Below are 27043 nucleotides of genomic sequence, written 5' to 3'. Positions count from 1 at the left end.
GCGGAGGTGCTCTGGTCATAGCCCTCCTGTATCTGCAGTTCATGTTGCTGGATAAGCACGAGTCTCCTGGCACATGCACAGGGCTTCGATTAATATTCAGTGATGACATCCTTGGACAAGGGGGCCATAATGCGTTTTAAAACACTCTTTATTTCTCTGTCATGTGTACTGTACATTTATTAGTGACAAGAAGCGGAGCAACAATCATGGTGTTGCAGGATTCCAGATAAATATGGTCTTATGATTATGGTGTGGAGGACTCAAAACCCAAATACCCAACCACTTCTGTGCCTGATAATTTTGTATATTTTTAGCTTCTCTTATATTTAGATTTCTAAGGTCCTGAAAAGAGCTGTCACCCCAAACCTGCACTTGGCTATACTGCATCATCCCAAACCTTGTGACAGGGAAGCATACCAGGCTTTCAGACACAGCATATTTAGAAAAGAAGGACTGAGTCTGCCAAATTCCCCAAAACCACTTCCCAATTCCCCTCACGAATAGCAGGAAATTACTTATTATCAGTGGGTAATTCAACCACAAATGTTATTGATTATCCAACCTCAATCTTTACAGTCTTGATGGCCAAATATTTTGCAATCATTCTCTCTATTTAAAACTAGAAGATGTGATTTGTATTTTGGAAAAAAAAAGAGTTTTTCAATTTTTCTGCATGCCACATCACATTGTGGTGCATCCCTCCAGTGGGATGCATCCCTCCAGTGTGATGGCCAGAAGCTTGACTGATAGATGTCAAAGTGTACATCATGCTGTAACACATGAGAAAAGCCTATGTTATTCAGAAATTTCAGATGCTTGTAAAAAATATACATATTTTTATAATAAAACATGTATCTGTTAATGTTTGGCATTTGGTATATCCTGGTTTATAATCTTAACTCAAAGACCTAGACAGAAGGTGCATGTTTCTAATAATATTTTTCTAATTCTACATGTATTTATTAAAAAACAATACATTATGTAACTGATCGCTGTGCGTTGGCTTGTTTGTGAATTATGTAGTCAAATATTTCAGTAGTTTTTCACCCAATTACTGTTAGATGGATAAATTCAGTTACTGCACAAAAGTCACCAAGTTCTGAGCTATATTCTCTTTTCCTAGAAAAGCTCCCCTTAGATGCCTATTGTGAAAAGATAATTTGATATTTTGGTTATGTGATATTTTTAAATAACATTTTGAGTAACCTTCTGTCATTACTACTCTGCTACTTAGAAGTGCATATAAATTTAAAGGCCAATGCATTTTCAGTGCTGTCAGTGAAGCTCCACAATATCTGAAGAAAAAAATCCAGGATCTTCCAACAGTTGAAAACTGGTTTGAAACTGTCATGAGAATATAGAGATATGCAAAATTCCTTTTTTTGGATTGCAAGAATTTTTTATTACCAAAAAAAAAGAAAAAAAAAAAAAGATATTATGCTTTGAATGAAACATGGTCTGCATACTATCTAGTCTGTGATACAACTTATTATATAAAATAACATGACCTTCAAATCAGAAAAGCTGTAAGGGTTCATAGTCTATAAGCCTGTTAGGAACTGGATGTGAAGAATCCATATTCTTCAGTACCTAGCTGAGCACTGCATGTATGGCATTGCCTGTGAAAATTTTTAACAATTTTGTGAATCCTTAGAGACTACAGATCTCAGCTAGGTGATAAAAATGTATGGACAATATTTGCTGTTGATATATGTGCAAATATTGTCCATACATCATCCTTTCTATTAAAACACTAAATATTTTTTTGTAGTGTAAATCTTTTCAGTTTGCTGTAGTCAGAAATGTTTTTCTTAGATGGATATAATAGCCTTATTGAAAACATTTTTAGTCACACTTAGCTTTTCCTAATATTTATGTACAAATAAAGGCGGATGGAGGAAACCCAAAGATGTTGTGCATTGTTCGCTCCCTGCATGCAAGGAAAGATGATAACCATTATATTTTCCTGCCTACAACACTTAGGAACTTGACACAGCTGGCAGAGTGTATGTTCAGATCATGGACCAACTTTGATGTTTTACATTGTTATTAAACAGTAGCTGGCATGGCCGTGTAGCAGCAGGATATTACACTTACCGTTCAGTAGACCTGTTTTTATAGAAAAGGACCTCCTGCCTCCTTGCCCCAGGCCACAAAACCCTCTACGGCAGAGCTGGTGTTTTCTATCTCTAGCAGTAGGAGGATTCTTGTGTTGTCTTACTGGCTTTTGGCAAGTTAATAAAATAACATAAACAGCTAATTTTGGAAAATGACCGCATGTTCTGCATGCTCAGTATATAGAAAGACTCTGAGTCAGAAAAAAAAATAAAAAAAATAAAAGAAATGCGAATGAAAAGGACATGGTAAATATAACAATGAAAAATCCCATTCAGTAGTGCTGTTTCATCTCTAAGAGATGCTTTATTCAACAGCAGGTATCAATCCCCACAAGTAACATCTGCTATCAGAGGATTTGCAGGTACACCTTTGTTCACTGCTAACTGAATTTGTGTCAGTATTATAATTCAGCAGATTTCTGCTTTTCACTCAAACTAGGATTAGCATTGACTTGGGCTGGAGGGCATTCAAGCTGCTGTTCTTCTTTTAGCTATATTTCTCTGTAAACATCTAATTGTTTCAAAAAGTGATGTACAGTATGCAAAAACCTGAATTCAATGCAAATAAGTCTGCGCAGCTCTAAAGTTAACAGGTGTTCTCATTAGTGTAAGTAGACAAGGAACGATTCTTGAATGTTTTATAAACACTTATAATCATGGCCAAATACATTACTGTAAGTATAAAGATACTTATAGCAACATCTCTTTTTTCTTATTGTGCAATCTCAGCACTTATTAATAGGAGACATGTGTCAGTAAATGAAATACTCAAAGCCAGTGCTGGCTTCTGCCTGCAAATAATGTAGCTGTAAAATGCTCTGCTACTGATGAATAAATTTCTTGCTAAAATAAGAGTCAACGAAATGAAATCTTTACACATAGCACATATATATTTTAAATATATATCTTTGCTTTTACTGAAACTAGAGCATTCATTCTCCCTTTGATTTTTTTGTTTGTTACAGGGACTTATCACGTTGAGTCTCTCTCACATATATCATAAAGTGTTATAACGTGCATATAAAATTGGACAGGAGGACCATTCATCACTAGGTCTTGTCCAGCTGGTAAAACTAAGAAAGACGGGGACTTCTCTAGGAAACCATTGCCAATATCTCTGTATGTGGCTGGGTAATATATGGCTTCAGATTGCAAAGGCAATAACAGTAAAATATTACCCCAAGGAGAAAAGTAGCTTGCAGTAGGTATTCATGCAGTGCCTTTAGTCTTCGTCTGTGGATGAAATGCACAATTGTCTATTCCCCTACTTCCCGCTACGCACAGACGTGACTGAGTTGTATCTTAATTATTCTCTCTTACTTTTCAGCTATAAGTCAGTTTTGGGGGTACGTCTTTCTTGCTTCCCATGTGTGCAGTGGCTTCCATCTCCCCTCACTTTGGCCTAATACCTGGTGGGTGTCTGTCCACCTGGCTCCTGTGGTGTGGGGCTGGAGAGGTGGGTGGTACAAGCATCCGAAGTGGTCATCTTCTGCCTGCCTCAGATTTTCATTTTCTGCCCTTTGCCCTCCTCTGAAGGAAACCCCTGGTTTGCAGAAGCAAATCCAAGGAGTCAGACTTCATCTGACGTAGGGGATAATACCAATATGGCAGATCAGTATAAATACTTCTCAGTATGTTACTTGGATGCTTAGCAGAAAATACTTGCTCTTCCATTCCTTTCCCTTCTGTCAAACAGCATGTGTTTTATTTTCACACATCTGTAAGGGAAGGAAGAAATAAGACCGGTAGGTGAAAAAGGGAGAATGCCCACCTGTTCCTTAAAAGCATCCTGCTACCCTCTGGCAGAGCACTGGACCTCTAGGACTCTCCAGTCTAATCTCCTCTTCAGGCCCAAGAAGGAGGTTTGGTCTGTTGGGGCCTAATCAGCTTTAATTATGGCCTCCTTTCTGTTAAGTGTCTTCCTTGCAAATGGCATAAATCAGTTCCTCTGCTTCTGAGATTCTTCACAGGCAGTCAGATTTGCCTTATAATGCAGAGAGAAGACCTGATTCTCTCCTCACTAATATTAGTGCAATTCAATAAGAACTGGTATATACTATGAGATCATTGCACAGCAGAAGAGAAGCATTAGGCTCAAAGATCTTTTTTTCTTCTTAACAGTCCCAGAGTTCATTATTTTACTGCTATAGTATGTTGAAGAGCTCAGTCCTAGAAATTCAACAGGAAAAAAAAAATAAATACATTTGCTCATCACTGGTGCAATACAGTTTCATTTAAAAAAAAAAAAAAAAAAACAAAAAAAAAACAAACCAAGTTATTTTGTGGAAGTGTGGAAGTTTGTCCCTAGAATTCAGGGTGTTGAATCCACTTCAGAGCCATTGATATATACATGCATACCCCAAACATTAGACTAAAATCATTAAAAAGCAAATTATTTGTGTAAGCTGGTTGCTTTGGTACCATGACCCCATGAGCATTTTCAGAGAATGGACGTGCAAATCAGTCATGCCACAAGGCAAGACAATTGAAGACATATCTTGTAAACATCTGGCAGCGACTGGTCTTACAGTTGCTAATAGTGTGGAAGTTGTGAAAACACAGGATCTGTTTGTTGCCTCTTTGCAATGCTTGGTTTTCACAGTAATTTTTACAGAGTCAGAAGAAACAGGGTAATTATAACATAAGGTTCAACATCTTTAGATATGTAGAACATTTTCTGTTGCTTAAAACAAATATTCCCAAAGAAAGTATAAAACATTTTTCTGACTTGCAAAGTTTTTGCAGTCTATCATTTAAATTACTTAAATAAAGGGAGCTTTACTACTCCCAAAAGCTGAGAATATAACACCCGCCATGCATATTAGCTTGATCTTTTTGACAGACCAGAAAAGTGTTTGTGTGTGCCAATTAAAACAAAAATGGATCCCCAGTGGCTTGTTCCTCACACAACTTCTGAAGACTGCTATCATTGTATGCTGGGGTAACCCTGGATAAGGCGGCTATCCAAAGTAAACAAACTTTTCAAAACTTTCATGACAGATGGGGGTTACAAATGCATTTTAATAAGAGAGTTGCCAAAGCAACTTTTTTGCAATCAGCATATATTTACTTAACATCTAGCAACATTGGGAACACAAGGCAGATACTTTCTCACAAAATGTTTTAACAAATATCATTTTTTTGGAAACATTGGTTGAAGACCTTTTCTTCCAAGCTGATATTTCCCCCTCGCTTCAATGTTAACTTTGCTCGACATGCAAAGGACTGCTAGATCGGTAAAGCCAGACTGTAACATGAGACAGACAATCTGCTTGATAATGAAATTTCTTTGGTAGTCGTAAACATCTTAGAGTCCTTTAAGTAACTTAACTAGCAGCATAAACATGACTACCTCCACTGGAGAAGCTGAATCATATAATGGATATGTAATGCAGTATGGATATAATGCAGCTGAATAACAATCCTTTTGTTTTCTGCTATTTGCATGTCTTGAATATTAGAATCTCAGTTCAATGCAGTGCAGCACAGAGAGATATTTTATTTATCGTCTCTGCCGCTCCGTCTTTCAGCATAAACATGGCCAAGAGACTGGATTATCTGTGAGAAAGAATTTGAGATCAACTTCCAGAAATGCAGTTTGACTTTTGACATGTTTTTAAAAACTTACATATCTCTGTCCCTGTTTAATTCAAATCCAGTTAATTAAACCACTAAGGAGCATAGTGTCTCCAAACTTTAATTAATTTTATTTCTGCTCTGGGTGTGGACACATGAGTTTCTATGTTTTATGCATTTATTCTCAAGCTACATTATATTCTAAAGATTATTTTTTAAGAACATTTAGAAAAGGAGAGTGAAAATTCCCAGTTTAGTATCTTTATATATATATATATATATATATATTTATATATATATATATATTAATATATATATATATATTTAAATTAATTATTTTATTTTTAATACCAGCCCTGGTGTCTGGCATGCAGATGGAGTGTGTCGTGCCCTGTGTTAAGTAGACTGGGTGGCCAGACCCCATCCTGCAAAAATATCTCAGGGATATGGAGGAAAAACCTAGATTCCTCTCTTTTATGGGAATCAGGATGGTTAACATGATCAAAAGAAAAACTTGTAAGAAGCAAGGTGAGATGAAGGGAGCAGTGGGAAGGGGGAAGAGTGTTAGCTTTTGAGCTAGAAATGCTCCAACAATTCACATTTCCTTTTTTTCCTACGTATATCAAGGGCAGCAATCCCCATGCACAGTGCAACAAGAGGAACACATTTTATTGAGTTTCTGCATGCAGAGGTATCTGTCAATCCAAGTTTAACTCACGTAGTGTTTACCACAAGCTGTGGAACTCCTGGGTGACATCAAAATTTAAGTTTTCTGCACTGAATTCTGCGCTGGATTTACCATTTGTGTAGGGTTTCCACGGTTCAGAAGTGTCCAATAATCCATCGCCGGACTGTTGGGGTAGGTTATTCGAAGACCTACCTCCACAATCCGGGATTTTTTCAGGATGTCCCACGTTCAGAGGGAGTTGAGCACTCTCTTGTTTCAGTATTTGGCTGAAATAAGAACTGTGTGGTGGTTTCTTGGTGGCCATATGTGAGCCATACACAAGCCGTACGTGAACCATACACTTCCCAAGCTGCTCACTCCATGCTCTTTCATTGCAGAGGAGAGACTCTGAAGTGTTTTTGCTGCATTTCTCCTTCCCCGTAGGGTTCTCCACTTCCTGTATTAAAGTTTGTGCTCGGCATTGTCTGAAAATAGTTAATCACTGCAAATAATAGTTGCAGTCACCAGAGATGCATAAGTACACTTTGAAGTGAGTGAATCAATAATACGGTTTTGTATTTTTGTTTTGCTGTGTGAATTTTTCGCCCTTTTCGATATCTCCATAGAGTGCCTATCAGTAGGATTGCTAAAATTGCCTCCATCCCTGTTCTGCAGCTAAAACAAATGTAAGAAACAAATGTGTCTGTAGGAATATATACTGGTAAAGAACCAGGGGGATGCCATGAAGGATGGTTTTATCACAGCAGTGCAATAGTCCCTCGTCTGACGTTTGTAGGAAGGCTATGAAGCCCCTGAGCTTATTCCAGGGCACTTTTATGTGTTCTGCTGGTGTGGGAATGCCAGGAAAGGGGAGAATCTCTGAGGTAAAACATAAAAAAAGAGGTGAACCAAGTGAGCTGTAAAGGTTTGGAAGTCCTGGAGAAATGCAGCCATGCATGGCATGTAGCATGTCCCACAGCACAACCTAGCACAGGAAAAATGTAAGATTTGTAGAATTTTTGGGAACCCTTGATCATGGATAGGATATAGGGCATTTATGTATGGTAATGGAATTGAAAAAATAAAGTATCAGATATATAGGCATTGTTTTGTTTAGAAACATAGGATCTTGTTGCTTACAACCTATGGTGACATGCAAAGCAAGCCCACCCCTACGTTTGCAGCTGTATAAGATGACAAGAGAAATCCTTAGTAAGCCACAAGTAGGGTATTACAAAATTGTTTCACACCTGCCTCCGACTTTCCACACTTTGCTGGCAGCCTGGCAGGGCATTGAATGTAACACACATTTACCTGCGGTGAGCCGATGTTTGCAGATGGTCAATGCCAAACAGCAGGACTACAGCTCATTGTAAAACTGCTCAGGAGGAAGGATTCAGCCTGTGAAGGGATTTTTCCAAGGTACTAAAGCAAGAAAGAAGGAGTCCTGGAGTCCTGCCCCCACTCTAAGCAACTCAAAGGGCACACCCTTTGAAAACAAGAGGGCTGGTGCCAGTTGTCATTCCTCGTTTATTTAGTGCTGACAGTGGCATCCCAATTCTGCCTGGTAAGGTCATGCTAATTCCGGACTGTAGCCCTTGCAAAAACGATAAGAGAGGGATTTCAGGAAATACTGAAATAAATGGAGCACCTGGCACAATGGAGACTGGCAGCTCTATCTAGAGCACTTCATTTTCTTTCTCCCTTTTATTTTATTTTATTTGTCTTTCATTTTTTCTCCAGTCCCTCTGTTTATTTCAGCAGTGTCTGTTACAGAGACGGTGTGTTAGCACGCCTTAATATTGAAAAATTTATGCTTGTTGTTAGTTATACATCATTTAGGGCTGTGATCATAAATTGTTCAATCACAAGGTTTACTCAAAGCTAGCATTCTTTACTGATGTCTTTTCCCAAGGGTGTTGAAAATTCGATTGTTCAAAGTGCAAATATGGTTTAGCAATCCCTTCCAAGAACCATTTATCAGAAATCCTAAGGAGGTAATATATAAAAGTGGGATAGGAAACCTGCACATTAAATGGGATTTACCAGCCAAAGCCTTTGGAACTGCTTTCCTGTGAATGACTGGAATGGAGCAGAACAAAGTCAATTACTGACTGTAATTAAGGAGTGGATGCATTTAAACTGTAGAGAGCAGTAGCAGTCTTCTTGAAACTGTCTAGTTACTCTGAAGATTAGTCTGAGGAAAGAAAGAAAAGGACTTGAACTATATCTTACAGAAACTATATTTTAAATGAATTCTCTTCCCTCAGTGCTATGATCTGTTTTTACAGATTTGCTCATAAAACACTGATAATATATGATTATCAAAATAACACATTCAGACAAAGAAACTTTCAACATGTATTTTGCTTTGGTCTTGTTAGTAATGGAGTATCTCTTTTGCATATCATACAGTACAAATGTTTATGCAGTGCTGAATGCTTGTATTTTCATAAAGCCTGAATTTGCTGAACGGAAGAATGAACTATGTTGTGTCCCTTTTAAGCCTTCAAAATACAGTAAATCTAATTATATATGTTGCTTTTACTTTGAAACTGTTATTCCATTTTATAATTTTAATAATGATTTGTTTATACTGGGATAGAGGCATTAGATTGAATTGTTGCCTGTGTTTAGTCTAATTCATATCTGTGTGTATACATTAATAAATTGTGATATAAGGTAATAATGCTTCAATCCCAAAACTCGCAGTGTGAACTGGGCACATATCTGGAGGTCACCTCGTTTAACTACTTACCTAAAGTTGAATTTGGGCATTTTTTTTTTCTTTTTCTCTTTTGATAAAGTGAATGGATAGCACATGAGCAGTGCTTAGCATTGAGGCAGAGGACTGGTAGCAGAGTTCCAGTTTCCCACGTCACCGGCTCTCCCATGCGCCCGGTGAACAATGGAGAGGCTGGAGGTCTGCTCCTGAAGGGCCGGAGCGGGGCTGGATGGGGCTGGGAACATCTGCAGGCAGGCAGGCAGGCAGGCAGGCTCCCGAGCCAGCGCTGGGAGCCCATTCCCACAATCTCTGCAGCGCTCTCACAGGATGTCTCCGCTGGAGCTGCGCTGACGGGATTTTCCTTAATGCTGATGACTTTGGAAACCTTCCTTACAGGCATTTCCTCAATAACGGGAGGGTTATAGGACAATTAATGAAACATTAAGCTGTTTTGTCTTTTTTTTTCTTCCCCTTTTTTTTTTTTTTTTTCCTGGTAGTATTTCAGTTTTCAGAAAGATGCGGGAAGTTTCTTTTGTGTGCTAAAAACTCTGGACACAGGCAGATGCAGTGAAACAGTAGCACCTCAGGTTGCTCAATTTAAGTAAATAGGCTGTGCCAGGTCCTAATGGCTCTGCTCTGCTTTTCCTCACGCTCACTTCAGAGAGAAACCGCAGCGCTCAGCTGTTCCCTGAGAGAGACCTGAACAGGTTTTGGTGCTGAGAAATAGCGTGCCCTGATGAGCAGATTAATGAGAAGACTGAATCTTTGTCCCAAAGCACTGAAACCTGAGCGTGCAATCCGAAAGCTACCTAGGTTTGCACAGGAAACGCTTAATAACAAAATAATAACAATATTTTTTTTAAAAAAGGTCTGGTTTCATTGCTGATGGGTGCCCAGCTGGTTTGGAGAGTGGGCAGGGTGAGATCCTGCATCTTGCAGGATGTGGGGGAGATGTAACTCCAGTCGCTTGTCTGCAGGTGGGCAGAGATGCTCTGCCCCACATCCGCAGCCACGTGGGCCAGGGCACTGCTGAATAACCCACGGTGCAGCTTCATGCCTCAGTTGTGCTGTCTGTAAAATGGCCCTTTCAACCCACTTTGTAAAATAGGAGATCTGCTTTGGTGAAAACTTAGTAAAAAAATAAAATAAAATAAAATCATGAAAGTGATGTATCATTATTTTCACGGTGGTTTACTGAAGTTCAGACCAGCAGAATATGCATGCATATTTCCACCAAATATTGTTAGGCAGGGAAACAGTGTTATCAGGGGAATGAATATGCTTTTGATAAATATTCCCAGTGTGGGGGTCAAAAATGTAAATAAACTTCTATTCAGACAAACTGGGGATTTTTTTTTCCTGATAAATGGGCTCCTAATTACTTTGCTACAGCCATCTTAGATGGTAATTTTCTTTATGTTAAAAACAGTGACTATTAATTTCACCAAAATACTTGGAAGTGGACTCTGGGATCACAGGTACATAATAAATGTGCAAATTCAAGGATAGAGGAATCAGATATAAAATAATAATACCAGAATAGAAATGCAAACTGAAAATAACAGGAATTAATTCTCACATTGCATTCATTTCTTTCCAGAATGCTTTGATTTACATTTGAACCGTCTATCGTATTGAGTTTCCTGGCTTTTCTCAACTTTTGTCACATTATCGTTATTTTTGCACTATTTGTGTTTGGTGGTTGCACTGCCGAGACAATATCTCGTTTGTTGTGACATATCCTAAACAGCTTTCAGACAGAGGTTCAAAACTCCTCGGTAACTCCAGGAGATAATTATCAATACAAAGGGAAGCATTCGGGTGCGTAGTGGAGAAAACTGCAGAAAATCATCTGTCCTGTGTGCTGTACTTACCTGTCTTTGCCCATCCCTCCCCCAGATCACGACAGTGTCAGGAAATGAGTTCCTCCTCCAGTCGGATATCGACTTTCTCATATTGGATTGGTTCCACGCTATCAAAAATGCAATTGACAGATTGGTATGTATTTGTTTTGGCTGTTACCTTTATTAATTAAGATGTAGCAATTTCAACTTCATTTGCTTAGGCATCTCTGCAGGTTTTAGGCAGTCAGCAGCTAGCAGCTAGCAGCTAGCTAGACATTCCTTTATCAGAAGGATACAAAAATATGTATGCAAATCTACCCAAAAATGTCAGATAAACAAGGTTGTTGAACTAAAATGTCATTTGATTCTTGCCTTGAAATGCAACGCTACATTTATTTCTCTGAAATAACAAGGACGTTGGTTTGCTGAGGGTTGTAAAAGCACACAAGCACTTAATAACTAATGAATTTTTGCATTTTCTGTTTATGCAGCCTACAGTATATAATCTTCAATAGAACTATTAATACATTTGAGCCTTTTATGAATTTTTGTATTACTTATTCACAAGAATAACACTAGCAAATAATATTCCTTTGTAACTGATTGCTGTTATTCTCCCAGGAAGGCTGGGGGTTTTCTACTAGAAGTAAGCAGGGCTGCATTTTATTAAAACAGTTTTTAATTACCAAACCAGATTCAGCTGTAGCTTTTTCTTTCTTTTTTTGCCACTCTCAGTACAAATTCCAAATGTCTCCCTTCTATCTCTGCCTGCTCCAAGAACATATTTTTTTAGAGGGCACTGACTTCCCTTGTTCACTGAAGAATCTGGTGAGAGAAAAATACCCCAATTTCTTGCATTTTTCAAACATTTTGCTGAAATGGGATTGGCAGTGAGGGCAGACTCAATCTTGTGGAAAGGGTTAACCTGAGCAGGGCTACTGTTTCCTTAAAGAACTGCAAACATTATATTACCCTGAGGCTATAATCAGCCAAGGAAAGTTTGATCTGATGATGTATGTCTTCATATTGTGCATTTCATTGGGTATGCGAGGATATTGATATCCCACTGAAGATTTTGGGGTGGAGTTTTCCATGGAGACTCAAAGCACTCTTTTTTTTGGCGTGTTATTCAGCTAAACATCTAATAGACTTGATTATTTCTTTAGTGCAGCTCCACAAAGAGGTGAACTCATGGCTTCAGCAGCTTTGAGTGCAGAGTGAGCCACAACAGCATGTAGCAGAGCAAGAGTACCAGGGTATCATCCTTGCTCTGTGCCCAGGACAGGACAGGACTAACCCAGCAGCACTCACCGACAGCTTCACCCATGCCATTTGTTCTGGTTTTAAAACTTTGAATTTGTGCAGAAAGCCTTGTAGCTTTCCCCACCATTGGGATTGCAAATCTCACCTGGCCACATGCCGTGGAAAGAGGTGTGTGACCAGCCAAAATAGGGTCTCCCTCCTTTGTTTTCTTCTGCTCTTGATTAAAATTGGGACCACTAATGGTCCCTAATTGTCACTTCGTATGCCAGTGAATTAGAGCAGCAGCAAAGTCCCCTGTTCTTCCCCATGCTTATACCAGCAGAGTTCAACCCTAGATCTGTACAGATGTTTGAAACAATTGTGTTTGAAAGAACATTTACCATGAATATCTAAAACAGAAAGGCTACTTAAACAACCTTCCTCTTTGCACTAATTTGGAAATAGCCTACAATGTGGAAATCATTTTGGTCTCTAAGGCCTAAAGAAGCAGGCCTTTTGTTTTCCTTACTTAAATGGGAATTTATCTCAGAAATTAAGATCAGTCTGTCAGGGGCATAAAAGCTCTGCCATATGACAAATTTTGCATTACACTTCCCTTAAATTATATACTCACTGCATCACTTGCTGTGTCTATTAGTTTCTGATTCTGTACTGGCATTCTGTAATCTCTTGCTTCATTCTTACAAATAATAATTTTATTAAAAGCAGACATATATATATTCTTTCCCCAGCCAAAAGAACGGAGTTGCACATCGAGAAATTTGGAGTTCAAACTCAAAAGATCCTCCAGCATCGAATTACTGAATAGCTTAGACACCGAATCCAAAGAACCAAAGCCTGAGCACAGAAAATCTTTAAGTAAGATTTTTTTCCTTTCTGATTTTATTCTTTTTTCCCCTTTCTAAAATAACTGTGCCATTATAGGGTAAGATAATTTTTATTACATACAGAATGTAAGGAAGATCACTGAGAATTGTAAAGCTGAATGTGTTCTGTGCTGATATACATAACTTGCATTTAAGTAAAGACAGTTACTAGCTCCATACTTTTAAAGGGTGACATTCCCTCCTAAACAAAATATATTTGTTTAGGAGAAAAGACATTTATTCAAGCCATTTATTTTAAAAAATAAGCAACATGAGTCCTATGCTAATGGTCTATTGCAGTTGCTTTGTTTCCATTTTAGTAAAATACCTCAAATTGCTAGAGTAATTTTGTCTGTTATATATTTATACACTGAATTGCTGAAAGACCTGGCATATCCTCTCTCGCCAACAATCAGGGATGTATCTATAATTTTATGGAAAGTAAATTTTAGGGATTGAGATTGATTTATGTTGGTATGATTAGAAAAGAAAGTGATCTAAAACTGGTAGGGGCATCAGTCCACTGAGACTTTCCGGTTCCAGCTCGTTTTGAGGTGTTTGCGGTACGGTGGGCAGCAGGAGCTGGTGGTGATCCCAAATCACTCTCTCAGCATTTGTTAATTTCACCCTCTCTCCTGGATCTTTGTTTTTCTTCTTTGTTTGGCAGGAGTCACATACTGCTGCTAATGTAAGCACCGTGACAGCTTTAGCCCCACATGCTGGTACAAGATACCTATAGGTGCTGAAGGTCTGTGCAGGAATATGCCTGCACACATTTCAGTGCAGGATCAAAGTGTTAGATGTTAGGAAAAGAGTTGCATAGAGAACACCCAAACATAGCTATTTTTAATGATAATTATCCACATAATCATAAATATATGCACACATGCATATACACACACAAATACAGAGATTCATTAAATAGTCTCTTTTTGCAGACCAAAGCTTTTTTATTGTTGTTTTCCTGTCATCTTGGAGATTTTTATTTTTTTTTTAAGGTTTCTCTTTCTATTGTAAAATATAAAGAAGCTTGAATGTGGCTTGTGAAAAATTGTCCCAATATCTTTCTGCTGTGTATTACATTGCATTTCTCAAAGGAAGAAAAAATAAGACTTGAGAGCATGGTAAGTTTGGAGGGCCTGATTCTGCTCACATTGTAGCTAATAGCAAAATGCTCATAAACTGTCTTATCACTTGGGGCATTTTTATTTATTTATTTTGACTTCTCACATATCTTTAAATGATAATTTGTCAGACAAAACAGAAAAAGTGAATACGAGCAGTGGCATAGACTTACTCTACGTTTCTTTTCAAACCTTAGAGAATTATGAGTAACCTCTGTTTTGTTCAAGGCTATTTAAACTATTAAAAAATGTGAAATTATCTGTTGTGAAATCTCAGTGAATCGAAGCTTGTATCTAAACACTGTAGCTTGGATCGTTCTGAAATATGTATTCAGAACTTTTTTGGCCCCTCGAGATCAAGTAATTATGTGGAATTAGAAAAATCATATTATTCACTTACTTATTAGTAGTCTAAGCACAAACTGTATTGTCAGTTTTCTGCCTTTGGCTTTCTGTGCCCTTAATGTTCACACAAGTATCGTAGCCAGAATTATCGGCAGCTAGAGCCAAAATTGCTTTAAAAAGGCATGAGAACTGGTAATGACACATTGTTAGCAGTTAACAGGTGGTCGTTTCATTGTCCAGTTTGACTGCAGAGCACAGAGAAGATATGTGCAATATCTGCAAGTGTGTTTATAAAGTTCTTGTAAAGTTTAACGATTTTATAATTTTATAGTGCTCTTATATTATTGACTGCTGCCAATGCTGAATCCAGACAAAGGAGATTTTTAAAAGATGGCTTAAAACTCCTCCAGTTTAGCACGAAAGACAAGCAAGTGATGTGTGTTAGCAGGCCACCACCACCGCCAGTAATCTTTAATGAAATATTCAGACAGCTCACTCATTTGTATTTTCCTACTCTGCATTTAAGGGCTGCAAAAGATGTCCAGTTTTAGACTAGATACTGCTGTGCTGTTGGTCTTTTTTAGCAGCACAAGTATATAGAGGACAGGTATATTCTGCTTAAAGCATTCCAATGATTTATTCTTTAATTTAAAATTGGGGAGACTGCTCCTAGAGACAAGGTAGTAGGATTTTTTATTTTTTTATGTTTAATCCTAATTGCTTCTGCTTAAACTGTGAGGACAAATGGTAGTTCTCAGTTATGCTTTTTGAGTTGTAGACACTGATTTCATTGAAAATTGGGCTTAAACTGCCAGACTCAATTTCCAAAGTTCACACAATGTCTGTCTTCTTGGTCATGCAGCTTTTCAGTGGCTTCTCATCCAGTGTGGATTCAATTCATGTTTTAATTGAAATTTTCTTGGGCTAAGAAGTAACCAAGGATGGCCTTGGGAAATGTTACCAAAATATCTAAAAGTGTGATCCCACTTTCAAAGGGATGGAAGGAGATTGCTCTTTATTTTACAATGACAACTATTTCACTCATTTAATTTATGAAGATAGTGCCTAGTCAGGAAAAACACTCTTTTCACCTAGCAATCTCCACCATACATTTGGTGCAAGAAACCTGCCTTGCTCCACTGCTCCTTTCCATGTGAAGAAATTTTTTAAAAACTGGTGCTAGACTTCGTAATTTCCAAGTGATTTCATTATCTTTTTTTTTTTTTTTTTCCTTAGGTTGCCAAAAAAAAAACTGAATAGTAATTAGTACCAATTATAATAGGGTTTGCTGGTGACCAGCCTGCCATATTAATTTTATCACATGAAAGTGGGGCAGTGGGGTTAGAATGAGAATAGAGGCTCTGTAACAGCCTGTGGTAGGTAGGGAGTATATGTGCATCACAAGTGTCCCAGAAGCCGTGGAGGTATCCAAAAAATGGAAGACCTTCCTTTGTGTATGGACTGCAGGAGCTGCCAGAAGAGTCATAGTGTAGGTGGCAAAACCAACACTATGCTCTCTGTTATGCTCGGTGCTGCTTTTTCTGTCCATGGTTTCTTTCTGGTTTGCATTTTGGCCATTCTCTGGGAATTTTGTCACTCAGGAGTGACCTCTTGTGGAAGAGCCGGGGCTTGAGTCACTATCGATTGTCGGAGGGGATCAATTCTCCTCTCCTCCCCCTTTTCCAGACGGAAACAAACGGCTGTGCAGTAGGAAGAGTGCCCTTTGGCTACCGTATCAATCTGAGGGCTGCTCTTGTCAAAATGCACAATCACAAGCTTGATAATGCAATACATTCCCAAAGCACTATATTTCCAACCTGTTCTCCATCATTTCCTTATGGCGTCACATTTACTCAGTTCATCACATTCTTATTAATATTTTAGGTTTCCTTGAAAGTGATGGAATTCTATTTTTATTACAAAAGCAACAAGAATAAATACTAATTGTTGTCAGTTATTTCCTTATGTAGTGGGAACAGTAATCTGTTCCTCAGCTTTAGGTTGCCAAAGCAAAATAATTAAATATTTTAGACATTTAAAAAATCTGTGATATTAGATAAATGCAATTTGATCTCCTTGTTTGCCACATAAAAGCTGGAACTGCCTGAATTGATAAGATTGAATTGCATTATTTTTATTGTTTCTACTCGCATATTTTTCTTATCTTCAAGAACACTTTACTGAAAATCCGGTGGTTAGTAATGCAGCAGTGTGACGGATCCTGGAAAAACCTCCTCCATATTTGAATTCTAGCTTAGAGAGCCACAATTACAGTGTCAAGATTTAAAATGTATGTATACATGCTATTATATATATATATATATATATATATATCAGTAAAAAGGAAAGTCTTTATGGGCTGCACAGTGTTATTGTTATTCATGATGTCTTTAGAGCCTCAGTAAGAGTAGTTGGGGATCGGGGTGTCATTGTGCCGGACACAATGCGACACCAAAGTAAGACAATTCCTGCCCCAGCAAGCTCTCAGCCTGGATGAGGACAAGTTGCAACAGGTGGAAAAAGCAGACAAAGCAGGGGGTGGAAGGAAAAGTTGACAGCAAAGCCGACATGTCATGCATATTAAACAGCAGGCTTGGGATTCCTTTCCCCTCTTCGTTAGGATCGGGGTGTTAGCCACCCTGGCCACCGGCCAACTCAAATAATGATATTTTGCTTACCTAAATTCCTCTTGCACTTTCAACCAGGAGTCATGGGCCTTTTTAGTCCCAAAGGGGAAGCTCTGTGCTGCTAGCTCACAAGCTTCCCCATGGAATGACCACACGGGAATGTGTGGGTATGCCTCCCAGCTTCTTTTTAATTAAATATATATAAATATAAATATATATATATTATAACATCTTCTGGTTCATAGTTTTGATTTGCATTCAGAGGTGCGTTTTTGTAGTGCACTTTTTTTGCAATTTTTTGCTCTATAAAATCTTTTGGTTAAGTAATGAACCCCATGCCTAGCTTTTAACCAAGGGCTATGTGTGCTCTAAAATTGCCAAAAGTTGCTTTTCTCGTTTCATTTAGTTTTCTTTGCTTCAGAGGGCTGAATTTTGAAACTTGAAGCATGGCATGTAAATATTCTTAAGTAACTGCTAACATATCCAGAATCATCTCTGAATGTAGTTTGTTAGATAATTAAGACTGTACAATGTGAGGGGGAAAAAATAATAAAAATAAATAAATAAATAAACAAAACAACAGCAAAAAGGAATGACAGAAAACCATTTTGGTTTTTCAGTGGACTTGAGGAAAGAGTGGGAGAAGTCTCTAAAGCTTTAACCCTTTCTGGCTTGGTGTGGTGCTTGCTTCTTTCCCCATCACAGCCCATTTATTTTAGTTAGATGTGAGTTTCAAAGCTAAAAGGATGCTATTTAGGGAGTCTTCTTAGTTTACAATGGTAGCATTATGTATAGGTCAATTTTATTATTTTTAATAAAACCAAGAAATATAAAATAGTAATGTATCTTAGTGCTGCATTATCGCCAACAATTAAAATACAAAGGAAAAGTCAAGCTATATGCAAATATGCAGCTTTCTACTGCAATGTTAATTTCGTCACTCTACAGCTTGTATATTTGGCATTTATTTTTATTGCATCGACAGGACTGCAGTCAGCTTCAGATACTGAACAAGCACACAAAAAGAGAATGCAACTCAGTGTTTATGGAGGGCAGGAGCATTCATTTGGACTAGAGGGACTATACTATTTTTTCCTTATTTTTTGTCTCAGGTTTCTCTGCAACATTTATTATAGGTATTCTGCTTTCTTAAAGCTTAGGAAAATACTGATTCAGCAACAAAGAAGTAATAATATTGTGATTTTGGAAGCAAAACATGCCAAATTCAGAAACAAATTGTGTCACTATAAAAGGAGATTATGTCACACCCAAAATAACAACTGACTATGACAAGTTCTGATAAAAATGTGGACTTTTCCTGAATTTGAATATCCTTTTTCCATCAATTATATTATAATGTTTCCTTAATTCTTTGTTTTATTTCTACTTCACTTTCCAAAATCCTTCCAGAGTTTACTATTTGGGTTGAAAAAGCATATTTTCAAATTGGGCATAACCAAGTTCCATATAAACGTTTGGCAGGGAAATCAGTGCATGTTCACTTAATTCATTTTTATTGAACCAAGTCCAGATTTTTAGTCAGGAAAAAGTTAGATATTAATCATATCTGAGCAGGATCATTAAATTTTCCTTTACCTACTAGAACAGCAGGGTCATTATAGAACCATGAGAAGTTAGCTCACTTATTAATCTTTACAATTACATAAAAGTGATCATTTTTATAGTACTTAAGAGTAGCTCCTACCCATTACATGAAGAGTATGTGGGAATATTACAATATAATATAATGTATTATTATAGATGTGACCTGTAGCTCATTGGTCTGCTCACTGACACACAACTCTGTAAAAGTTATCTGTTTGAGCTTGGATAATCTTTAATTGTTTCATATTCCTCGTGCTCATTTATGGGGCATACTAGTAAATAGAGAGCTAGTCACTGAGTTATTAATTACCTCATTATTACTTAATTATCGCTATTGCATACTTCATTTTTATGGAGAAACACATCATAAAAGAAGGTATTTTATACTGTCCACTATGGTTAGGTATGAATGACAGTGATAGCTAATGGAAGATTTAGTTAAAGAGAATCAATCAGAAATCCTCACTATAGATTACTATCTGGTTTCTTCTGCCATTTCCAGCAAACACTTCTCATCTTTGACTTTGAAACCCAACAGTTTAAACTGGGTTCTTGTTTCAGTGGACTAATCCCCTTTCATAAATCATGTTCAAGTGCTGAAATAATTTGCACATCATTTAAAGAGTATTTGCTTTGAAACATTCACCTCAAGCCCTTTTGTATATCCTTTCTCTCTAAAGATTTGTAGTATTTGTTTTGTTCTCTGAGGTATAAAAGACCTGAGTAAACTTTATTCCTGTTGTTTCAAGATTAGTGAAATAAAATGCATATTTATTCAACTGGGACTGAAAGGAGCTTTAGTAAAGACGATCATACATACGACCCGTGGGAATGTTATAATACAAAATGTCTGTCTTAAAATCTCTTTAGGTTTGTTCAAAACACTACTGAAGGACTTAAGTTTAAACAACAACAAAAAAAAAATGGGCTGCAAATCCATATTTCTTCTTGTTGCCAAAGAAGAGAGTGGCACCATATTTTTTTTCTTAACAAAACAGACTCCTACGTGTGCACTCAAGATAAATTTGATATGGGGGCATTTAGAGACTGGAGAGTCATGATTACTCTAAGTTTCTTCCTGCTGAACTACACACACTGACTCACTGTTTAAGAAAGCTGCATTTTGGAAAAATGTGTAGGGGTTGATTCAAACAGACAATTGCTTCAGAAAAAGCAATCGCAAGGAAATCATGATCAGCACATCAGCATTTTAGGCATTGGGAGTTGAACAGTTTGGCCTCTTCCATGTTCTGCTGTTGGGGTCAGCTCTTGTGATATGTGAGTGAAAATATTCATTCTGGCTCTTACCATTTTTAAGCCCAACTGCCCAAAATCACATTGGTTTGGTGCTGTCTCCTAGTTCCTTACTAAATGTTTACATTGTTAAGTAGTTAGGTGTATGCTGTGTTACATACCATGAATTTTGTTTGAGACAATATACAATACATATACAGTTATATCAGCTTGACACACCATCACCTGTGTCATCAAGAATATCTCCATTATTTTACATCTCTGTATTTCACCTCCACAGGAAGAGAATGTAGCCTGATATCTGGATACAGCTAAATAGATGCAGGCATTTACACTGTAATAGGAAATATTTTAGCCCACTTTCTTTGGAGACAGCAAGCAAAAGGGACTGTTGAGCTTTGCTCCTTGGGAAAGAAGAGTCAGCACAGCTTTGTGTCACTCCCCTGAGCCTAATGCTGATACCTCTCATAGGAATTATTGAAATGACTATCCTGCTTGCAAGTTTGTAGCCAGAAAAATGATTGTCAGACTACATTGTATTCTGAGGTTTCACTGCTATTTATAACTAATCCAGATGCAATCCTCATGGTACTTCGGGAGGAATGTGACAGAATAAGGAGGTTTTTAGGTTATAAAAGTCTAAATTAAGCTCAATTAGAAAGACCATAAATCAGGCTCTAGATAGGATTACTTACTGCCCAGACTCACCTTTTTCCCAATGGAGAAATCATTTCAATGTTTGTACCTTACAGGTTGGAGGATGTATTTCATTTAATTTATGACCTCTAATCCCAAATATTTAAACATGAATGTAATGGATGGAACCACGTTATTGTCTCCTGGATTGAGTGTATTAAAGCTTTAGCAATGAATGTGCTTGGTAGGATCTCCTATTTGTTCCACCAGCTGCCCGCTGACGTGCCAAACAGGTTGAGGACAAGCACACTAGAGGTGTGTGTACTTGGAGAGCTTAAAGCTTCCACTGGTATTAAATATTTTTCTAATCCTTTTCACTTTAAAAGGGGGATTTCTTTATAACCAGTGCTACTTTTTAACCAGAGAATCTTCCACAGGTAATGGAGTCCATATGATAAAAGAGCCCATTTGCTGTACCAGAAGGTGTGATATATATCCTTATGTAAGGGATGAGAGAGCTTCCTAATTAAGGGCAAGCTCCTGTGTAGGTGCACAAGACCAGTTTGTAAGAAGCTGTAGGCACATGCAGTTCTGCAGAAAAGTCTGCTTGTCCCATGACACAGAGCTGCTGCAATTGTACCACTGAAAGACAAAGGGTTAAATGCGATATTGTTTCTCAATTAACTAAAAGCCTCCAACTAGTTGGCTTTAAATATTGGCAGTGAAGAGAACACTATGACATATGAGCAGCTCCCCTCACCACCAAGAATATTTGGCTCCATTTAATTAATTCCATTGGCCATTGTCTTAAGAGTGCCCAGGATTCACCCGAGAGGAATTCACTTGCGTTACTATTATTGAAAAGTGTAACATGGCATTATCTGCCTCAGACAGACTTTTTGTAGCATTGAATCAATTCCCCTGTTCTTGAAAACAACTACTTCATTTGATTCCTTTCATAATTAATGAAATTCAGTAGTAATGCTTTTACCCCTCTGCTCATGCTGGAAGGATGTTCCAAAACTTCAGTGTTTTCAAGCTGAAAACATTCTTCTAATTTTTAGCCTAAAAGGACTTATGGTAGGATCGTGTTCTTATGTCAGCATTTAGCTAGCTCTTTATTTTCAGCAGTTCTTTTCCTTCTCAAGTTCACCATCCCAAATAGAGTTACAGACAGCAGTCATAGTCTTTCTACTGTTTGTTTTGTTAACTGAGCCAGACAAGATTTGTGGTCGTCTTTCCTATGAAAGGGTGCTGCCTCTTTTTCATGATCTCCAACAGCCCTTTTCTGAATCTGCCCCTGTATCAATTTGTATATCTTGCATATGGGTGTTCAAGATGAGGTCATCTCACAGCCATGTGAAATAGAATTCTCTCTTTTGTATGAAAATAGCTCTCCTGATACATCTCAAGATTGCTTTTGCCTGTTTCATGGCCACTTTTTTTTTTTTTTTTTTGAGATAAAAAGTGAACACCTAGAACACAAGACATGAATATCATCATGAACTTCTAGAAGACACCTTGTCCAGAACATAGAAATAGTTTCTGTGCTAGAGAGAGTATGTCTGTGTGTGTAAAGCTTTATAAGTCATATGTGTTATAACTGCACATTGATTGCATGTTTTATAATCACTTTTGCTGAAGAATGTTGTCCTCTAGTCCAAAGACCCAGAGTCTAAGGGAGGGTGGCCAGATGTTTGGAAGGCAGAAAAGAAAAGCAGGCAGATGAAGATCTGATAATTTGCCATTTAGTAGACTTTGATATAGAAAAATGTAGCTCAGAGTCAGTTAACCTTTAGCTTGTTGGGTGTCTCTAATAAACTGCTTCATTCAGAGCACAGGGAAATGCGGCTTGCATCCACATCACTCCATACTAGCTTCTTCTAGGACAGATTGGTTGTGTCCTTATCAGATAAAGCTTTCCCTCACATCTTCTCTGGTCGCCCTGTGATGCCTGGTGATGCCTGATGTCTGTAACGTGTGTGTCTGATACAAACTAATGATTATATGCATCCCACCAGCCTGGTGCTTTTAAAATGTTGAATTTGATATGCAGACGTTTAATATCACACTTGGTGGTAAAATGTCTTCTGGGACAGGTGGTAAAGGGCAGAATATGGCAGAGGGAAACAACTGTGGTACTGCCTTGTCCATAATACCTTCTGGGAGGAGTCTCTGGAGGAAACTGGCTGCTGAACATCAGTCAGGTTTTGTCTTGGGAAAAGCTAGCTGGAAGGGCCAGAAAGTTGGCTCAAAATTAAGTAGTATAGGATTCACCCGAGAGGTCACTCTTTGACAGTGTTTTAGCTGGGCTGCAGATACATTCATTTAAATCAAAATCTGTCTCATTGTGATGGTTTCCAACAACTTAAGAAGTTTTGCTCCTTCAAAAATATGCTTTGTGTATTTTTTTGTGTGTGGAAATATATGTATATTTGTCTTTCTTTTCCATGTAAAATTAACTATGACGATTTTAAGTTGCTATAATACTTCTACTTCCTCTCTTCATATGAAGGTATTTCAGTTCACATGTATCTGAATGAAAGTCGGAAGACAGCACTAAAAATAAAGGAAAAAAATGAAAATACTGTAATATTTAGTTGTTTTACAGTGGTATGTGAAGATCATTGAGAATGATGATCAAGGGTAGTACTGGGATTAAGGGACAATTGCAGCGAGAGATACTTCATTTATTGTTATAACAATGTAAGTTACACATTAGTCATTTCTGAACTGAGAATTTTAGTTTTGCTTAAAAAAATCTTCCTGCTAGATTTCGTATTTTAGGCATCTGATAGTTTGAATTTGGGGTTCAATAATGAGAAAAGTAAATTTGTTTGTTAAACTGCCAAAGTGGCTTGGGGTAGAGAGACATAAAAAGGTGAAGGACAGGCTTAAGTAAAGAGGAGTCAAAGTGGTGACATGAGGGAAGGGAAAGAAAATGAAAGGATACCAAAACACCATTGTTTGGCTGTGTTATTTGTCAAAATTTTACTTTCTTTTGGGATACTGTAGTAGACATGGTGTGCTGCATGAGAAACAGTGCCAGGCAAGACACAGCAATGGTCCCCTCTCAGCTGATAATTTTTTTAAAAAATCCATTTGAAACTGGTGAATGTGAGGATGGAGAGGGTCCATTAGAGTGATACTTTATGTTATTAATGGCTAGCAAGTGAAAATTTTCTTTGAAAACAAGAAACATTTGAACATGTTCTTTTATTTGGCAAGTATTAGTCCAGAAAACTAAGTTAGCAGAATTTACCTTTTTCAAACAGTTGTGTACTTGGAATTCATCTTTACTGCTCAAGTTACAGGTCATTACAGTAATAAAGTTTTCTTATTCCATGACAGAATATTCATAATGCCTTTAAAAAATTCAGCTAGATAATGGTCCACAGGATCTGGACAGCAAGACTTCAAAAGGCAGAGTCCTCTGATCTCCAGTTTCCTTATTCATTCTAAGCTTGGAAGGTTTCATCTATCAAGCACAGATTAAGTTTTATTAGTTGATAGTCTAATTGCATTTGTATTATCTTTTCCCTTAATATTATTTTCTTTTCTCTGTGTTGGATTTCATCCAAATATTACTATTTCCATGAAACAGTTTTCTGAAAATGTTTTGCTTTTGCTTTGATGCTTAACTGCTTACCACGTGAGTGCCACTATAAGGTGCTGGTTCCTGATAATAGCGTTTTCCTTCTGTAAGGAGAAGTTTCCACAATCTTCTGTACTTTACTTACATTTGATAGAGCTCTTTGGTTGAGGCTTTTCATGGACAAGATAAGGTTTGGTTAAACATCTGAACTTTTGAATGTTTATCTGAACTAGATTCGACCTCTAAATTTGTCCATCATTAGTTATTTTGCTTTTCTTTTTAGAGACTAAATTATGCTATTAAATATGTACTAAAGTAGGTTAAGTCCCTGTGCAGTTTGTCAGCTGGAACATTAATTTTAAAGCTAAAACAGTCTTTTAGTGTATCTTTTCAACATTTTGTCTGAGTTTTAACCGTGGCTGGTCAAAGCAAGGGTCAGTGCACCCATGCAAACCCCACATGTAGTTGATCGAAGTGTCTCAAAGTTGTTGTGATGACTGGCCTGATTTTATTTCAGGAAGAGATTGTGATATATAGCAATCATGTGCCTGCCCAGACAAATGTTCCAGTGCAGCTGTTCTGAAGACTGGATGAAGTACTAAATGTCACTGGGTGCCCTGCAGCATCTCTGGAGTTCTCTTCTCTGAGCACCTACACAAGGGTCAGGCAGACTTGGGGTCCCAGCTACCTGCTGTAGCAAACCCATTGCAGGAGCAGTGTAGGAGATTTTCATTTCTGGGCTCCCAATCACACATGCCTTTGTTTTTATGCAGATCATAAAGCTCCTCTAATGGAGGATCTTTCCCATCACCTCCCTGTGCAGCTCTGACACTAGCCTGTAAGCCAAAGCAAGGAGCTGTAGCTGCTGAAAAGTTTGAAAATCAGTTGTGTTTTAATACATAGAAAAAATACATCTGGATACATAAAATGAAGTTAATGGCAGTGAAGTTCACTGTCCGAGCTTTACATTTATGTTCATATAGATGTAGGAGATTCCTACCAGTACTTTCGCTTAAGGTAAGAAATAAAAAAGATTCTTATATTCATTGAATTCTTCTGTTTTAAAAAATGAGCTCGTGGTTGATCCTTTGTTCTGCTATACTTACCCTAATGATTTAATTGAGGTAGAGATAATTTGATAAAGTAGAGTGCATGTATAAACAGAGTACGGCAAATGGATTTCAGATCCTTGACTAGATATTCTTTGATTACTTTAAAGATAATGTGTGTGCCTTTCTCCTTCATAAAATATCACATCTACAGTCAATGGAAAATACTAAACTTGCTTTATTAGAAGAAAAAAGTATACTGGAACTTGAGGTTTGAAACAGCAAATGTAGAAATGACTGTTGCTCCCACCTTCATTGGAAATAAACAATTTTAACATGTTGGTTTTCATACCCTATACACTATAAGTTAACTCTATCCTTTATTGCATGAGAAGCAATAGAAGTTCATCATGGATCAAAAATATATGGTTATGAATATAATTAAAGGCTGAGTTTAGTGGGAATACAATTAAATTTAAAAATATTTATTCTTTAAAATGTAGAAGTATGAAATAAAATTGATAAGAGTCTCAATAAAATGGAAATTCTTTGGTATGATTCTCTTTCTGGAAAGATCCTATAAGATCAGATCTGAAAAAAAAAAAAGATACAACAAGGTATCCAAGTTCATTTCTAAATTTAAATACATGAATCATCTGTACAAATCTTAACAAGGGTGGTATAAATACAGCAATGCCAAGTCTCCCTTGTTCTCTACAGATAATTAGTTTGTTTTCCAAAGCATAAGGCAGAATTATATGTAGGTTTTGAAGTTAAAAGTGCACACATGTCTGGCAGTACCCAGCCACTCAGAAGGGTTTTCTTTTGGCATAACAATCTCTCTGGTGCTCCTTGTAAAGAAAGGAACTCTGTAACATACTTGTCCTTTTGTCTGAGCAATTTAATGCAAATTATGACTATTCACGTTATGTGCAAAAGGTTGAAAAGTGTTTGTTTAAATTTTTATTTATTTTTTTATTTGTACTAACTCAGTCGGGAGGTAAGCTTAAAGACTTGAAAGTTTGCTGACGTATTCCACAAGAGAAGAAAACAACCAGAACTTTGTATTCAAAAAAAAAAAAAAAAAAAGTTGAAAATGCATTGGTTGTTGTAAATTACTGGTTCAACTTGATCTGGAAATAATCTCTAGTTCCTTGCTCTATCTTCCTCAACCTTTAATTGCATGTTTGTTTTCTTTTGGGAAGTCTGCTTAAATAATATTTTGATAGCATGTATGTCGACTTCAATAGTCATTAAATCAAACAAATCAAATACTACCAAATACTACTTTTTTTTTTTTCTTTTTCTCTGAAACTATTGCATTTTATATGAGTTGGATGAGATTCTATGGCTGAAAACACTGGAAATCGGGTAGTGAAGTGCAGGGCTGCTATTCAAGTCCTATATGTATAACCACCTGAGTTACTGAATATTTCCCCGGGAAATTAGCAAATTCCCTTTCCTGGGAAAGGTAAGAAGTACACCAGATACAAAAGGCTTCTCCTTCACCCTTCTGACCTTTGCCCATATTTTTCTGTGGCCAGATAACTCTTTACCTGAAGAGATACAGAAAGTGGCTACCAAAGGAGGCTCAAGACCAGACGTATCCATAGTGGTCTGTGCTCGTACCAAACTGTGCTCCCTGTGCAAACTGATTGTGTCTAGTCCTAATCACTGGTACAGGCTCATCGAGAGTGTTTTCCCCTCCCCACGCACGCTGTACTCTCTCTTCCTAGAGTCCCAGCAGCCT

The 27043-nt window shown here is 37.5% G+C and overlaps 1 protein-coding gene across 4 annotated transcripts in view; it reads left to right on the top strand.

Annotated features, from left to right (window-relative positions):
* The window catches only part of ARHGAP15 (Rho GTPase activating protein 15), a 332079-nt gene that overhangs the window by 159495 nt on the left and 145541 nt on the right, over positions 1–27043 (top strand). For all 4 annotated transcript variants that reach the window (XM_068687083.1, XM_068687081.1, XM_068687084.1 and 1 more), the window contains 2 exons: positions 10985–11083; positions 12924–13050. In XM_068687083.1, the coding sequence (XP_068543184.1) occupies positions 10985–11083; positions 12924–13050 (226 nt within the window). The remainder of the gene's footprint in view (positions 1–10984; positions 11084–12923; positions 13051–27043) is intronic.

This window comes from Anas acuta, chromosome 6 (genome assembly GCF_963932015.1).
Source record: "Anas acuta chromosome 6, bAnaAcu1.1, whole genome shotgun sequence".
NCBI classification, from domain to species: Eukaryota; Metazoa; Chordata; class Aves; order Anseriformes; family Anatidae; genus Anas; species Anas acuta.
Note: the sequence above shows the minus strand (reverse complement) of the source record. Positions and strands in the feature narration are given on the sequence as shown.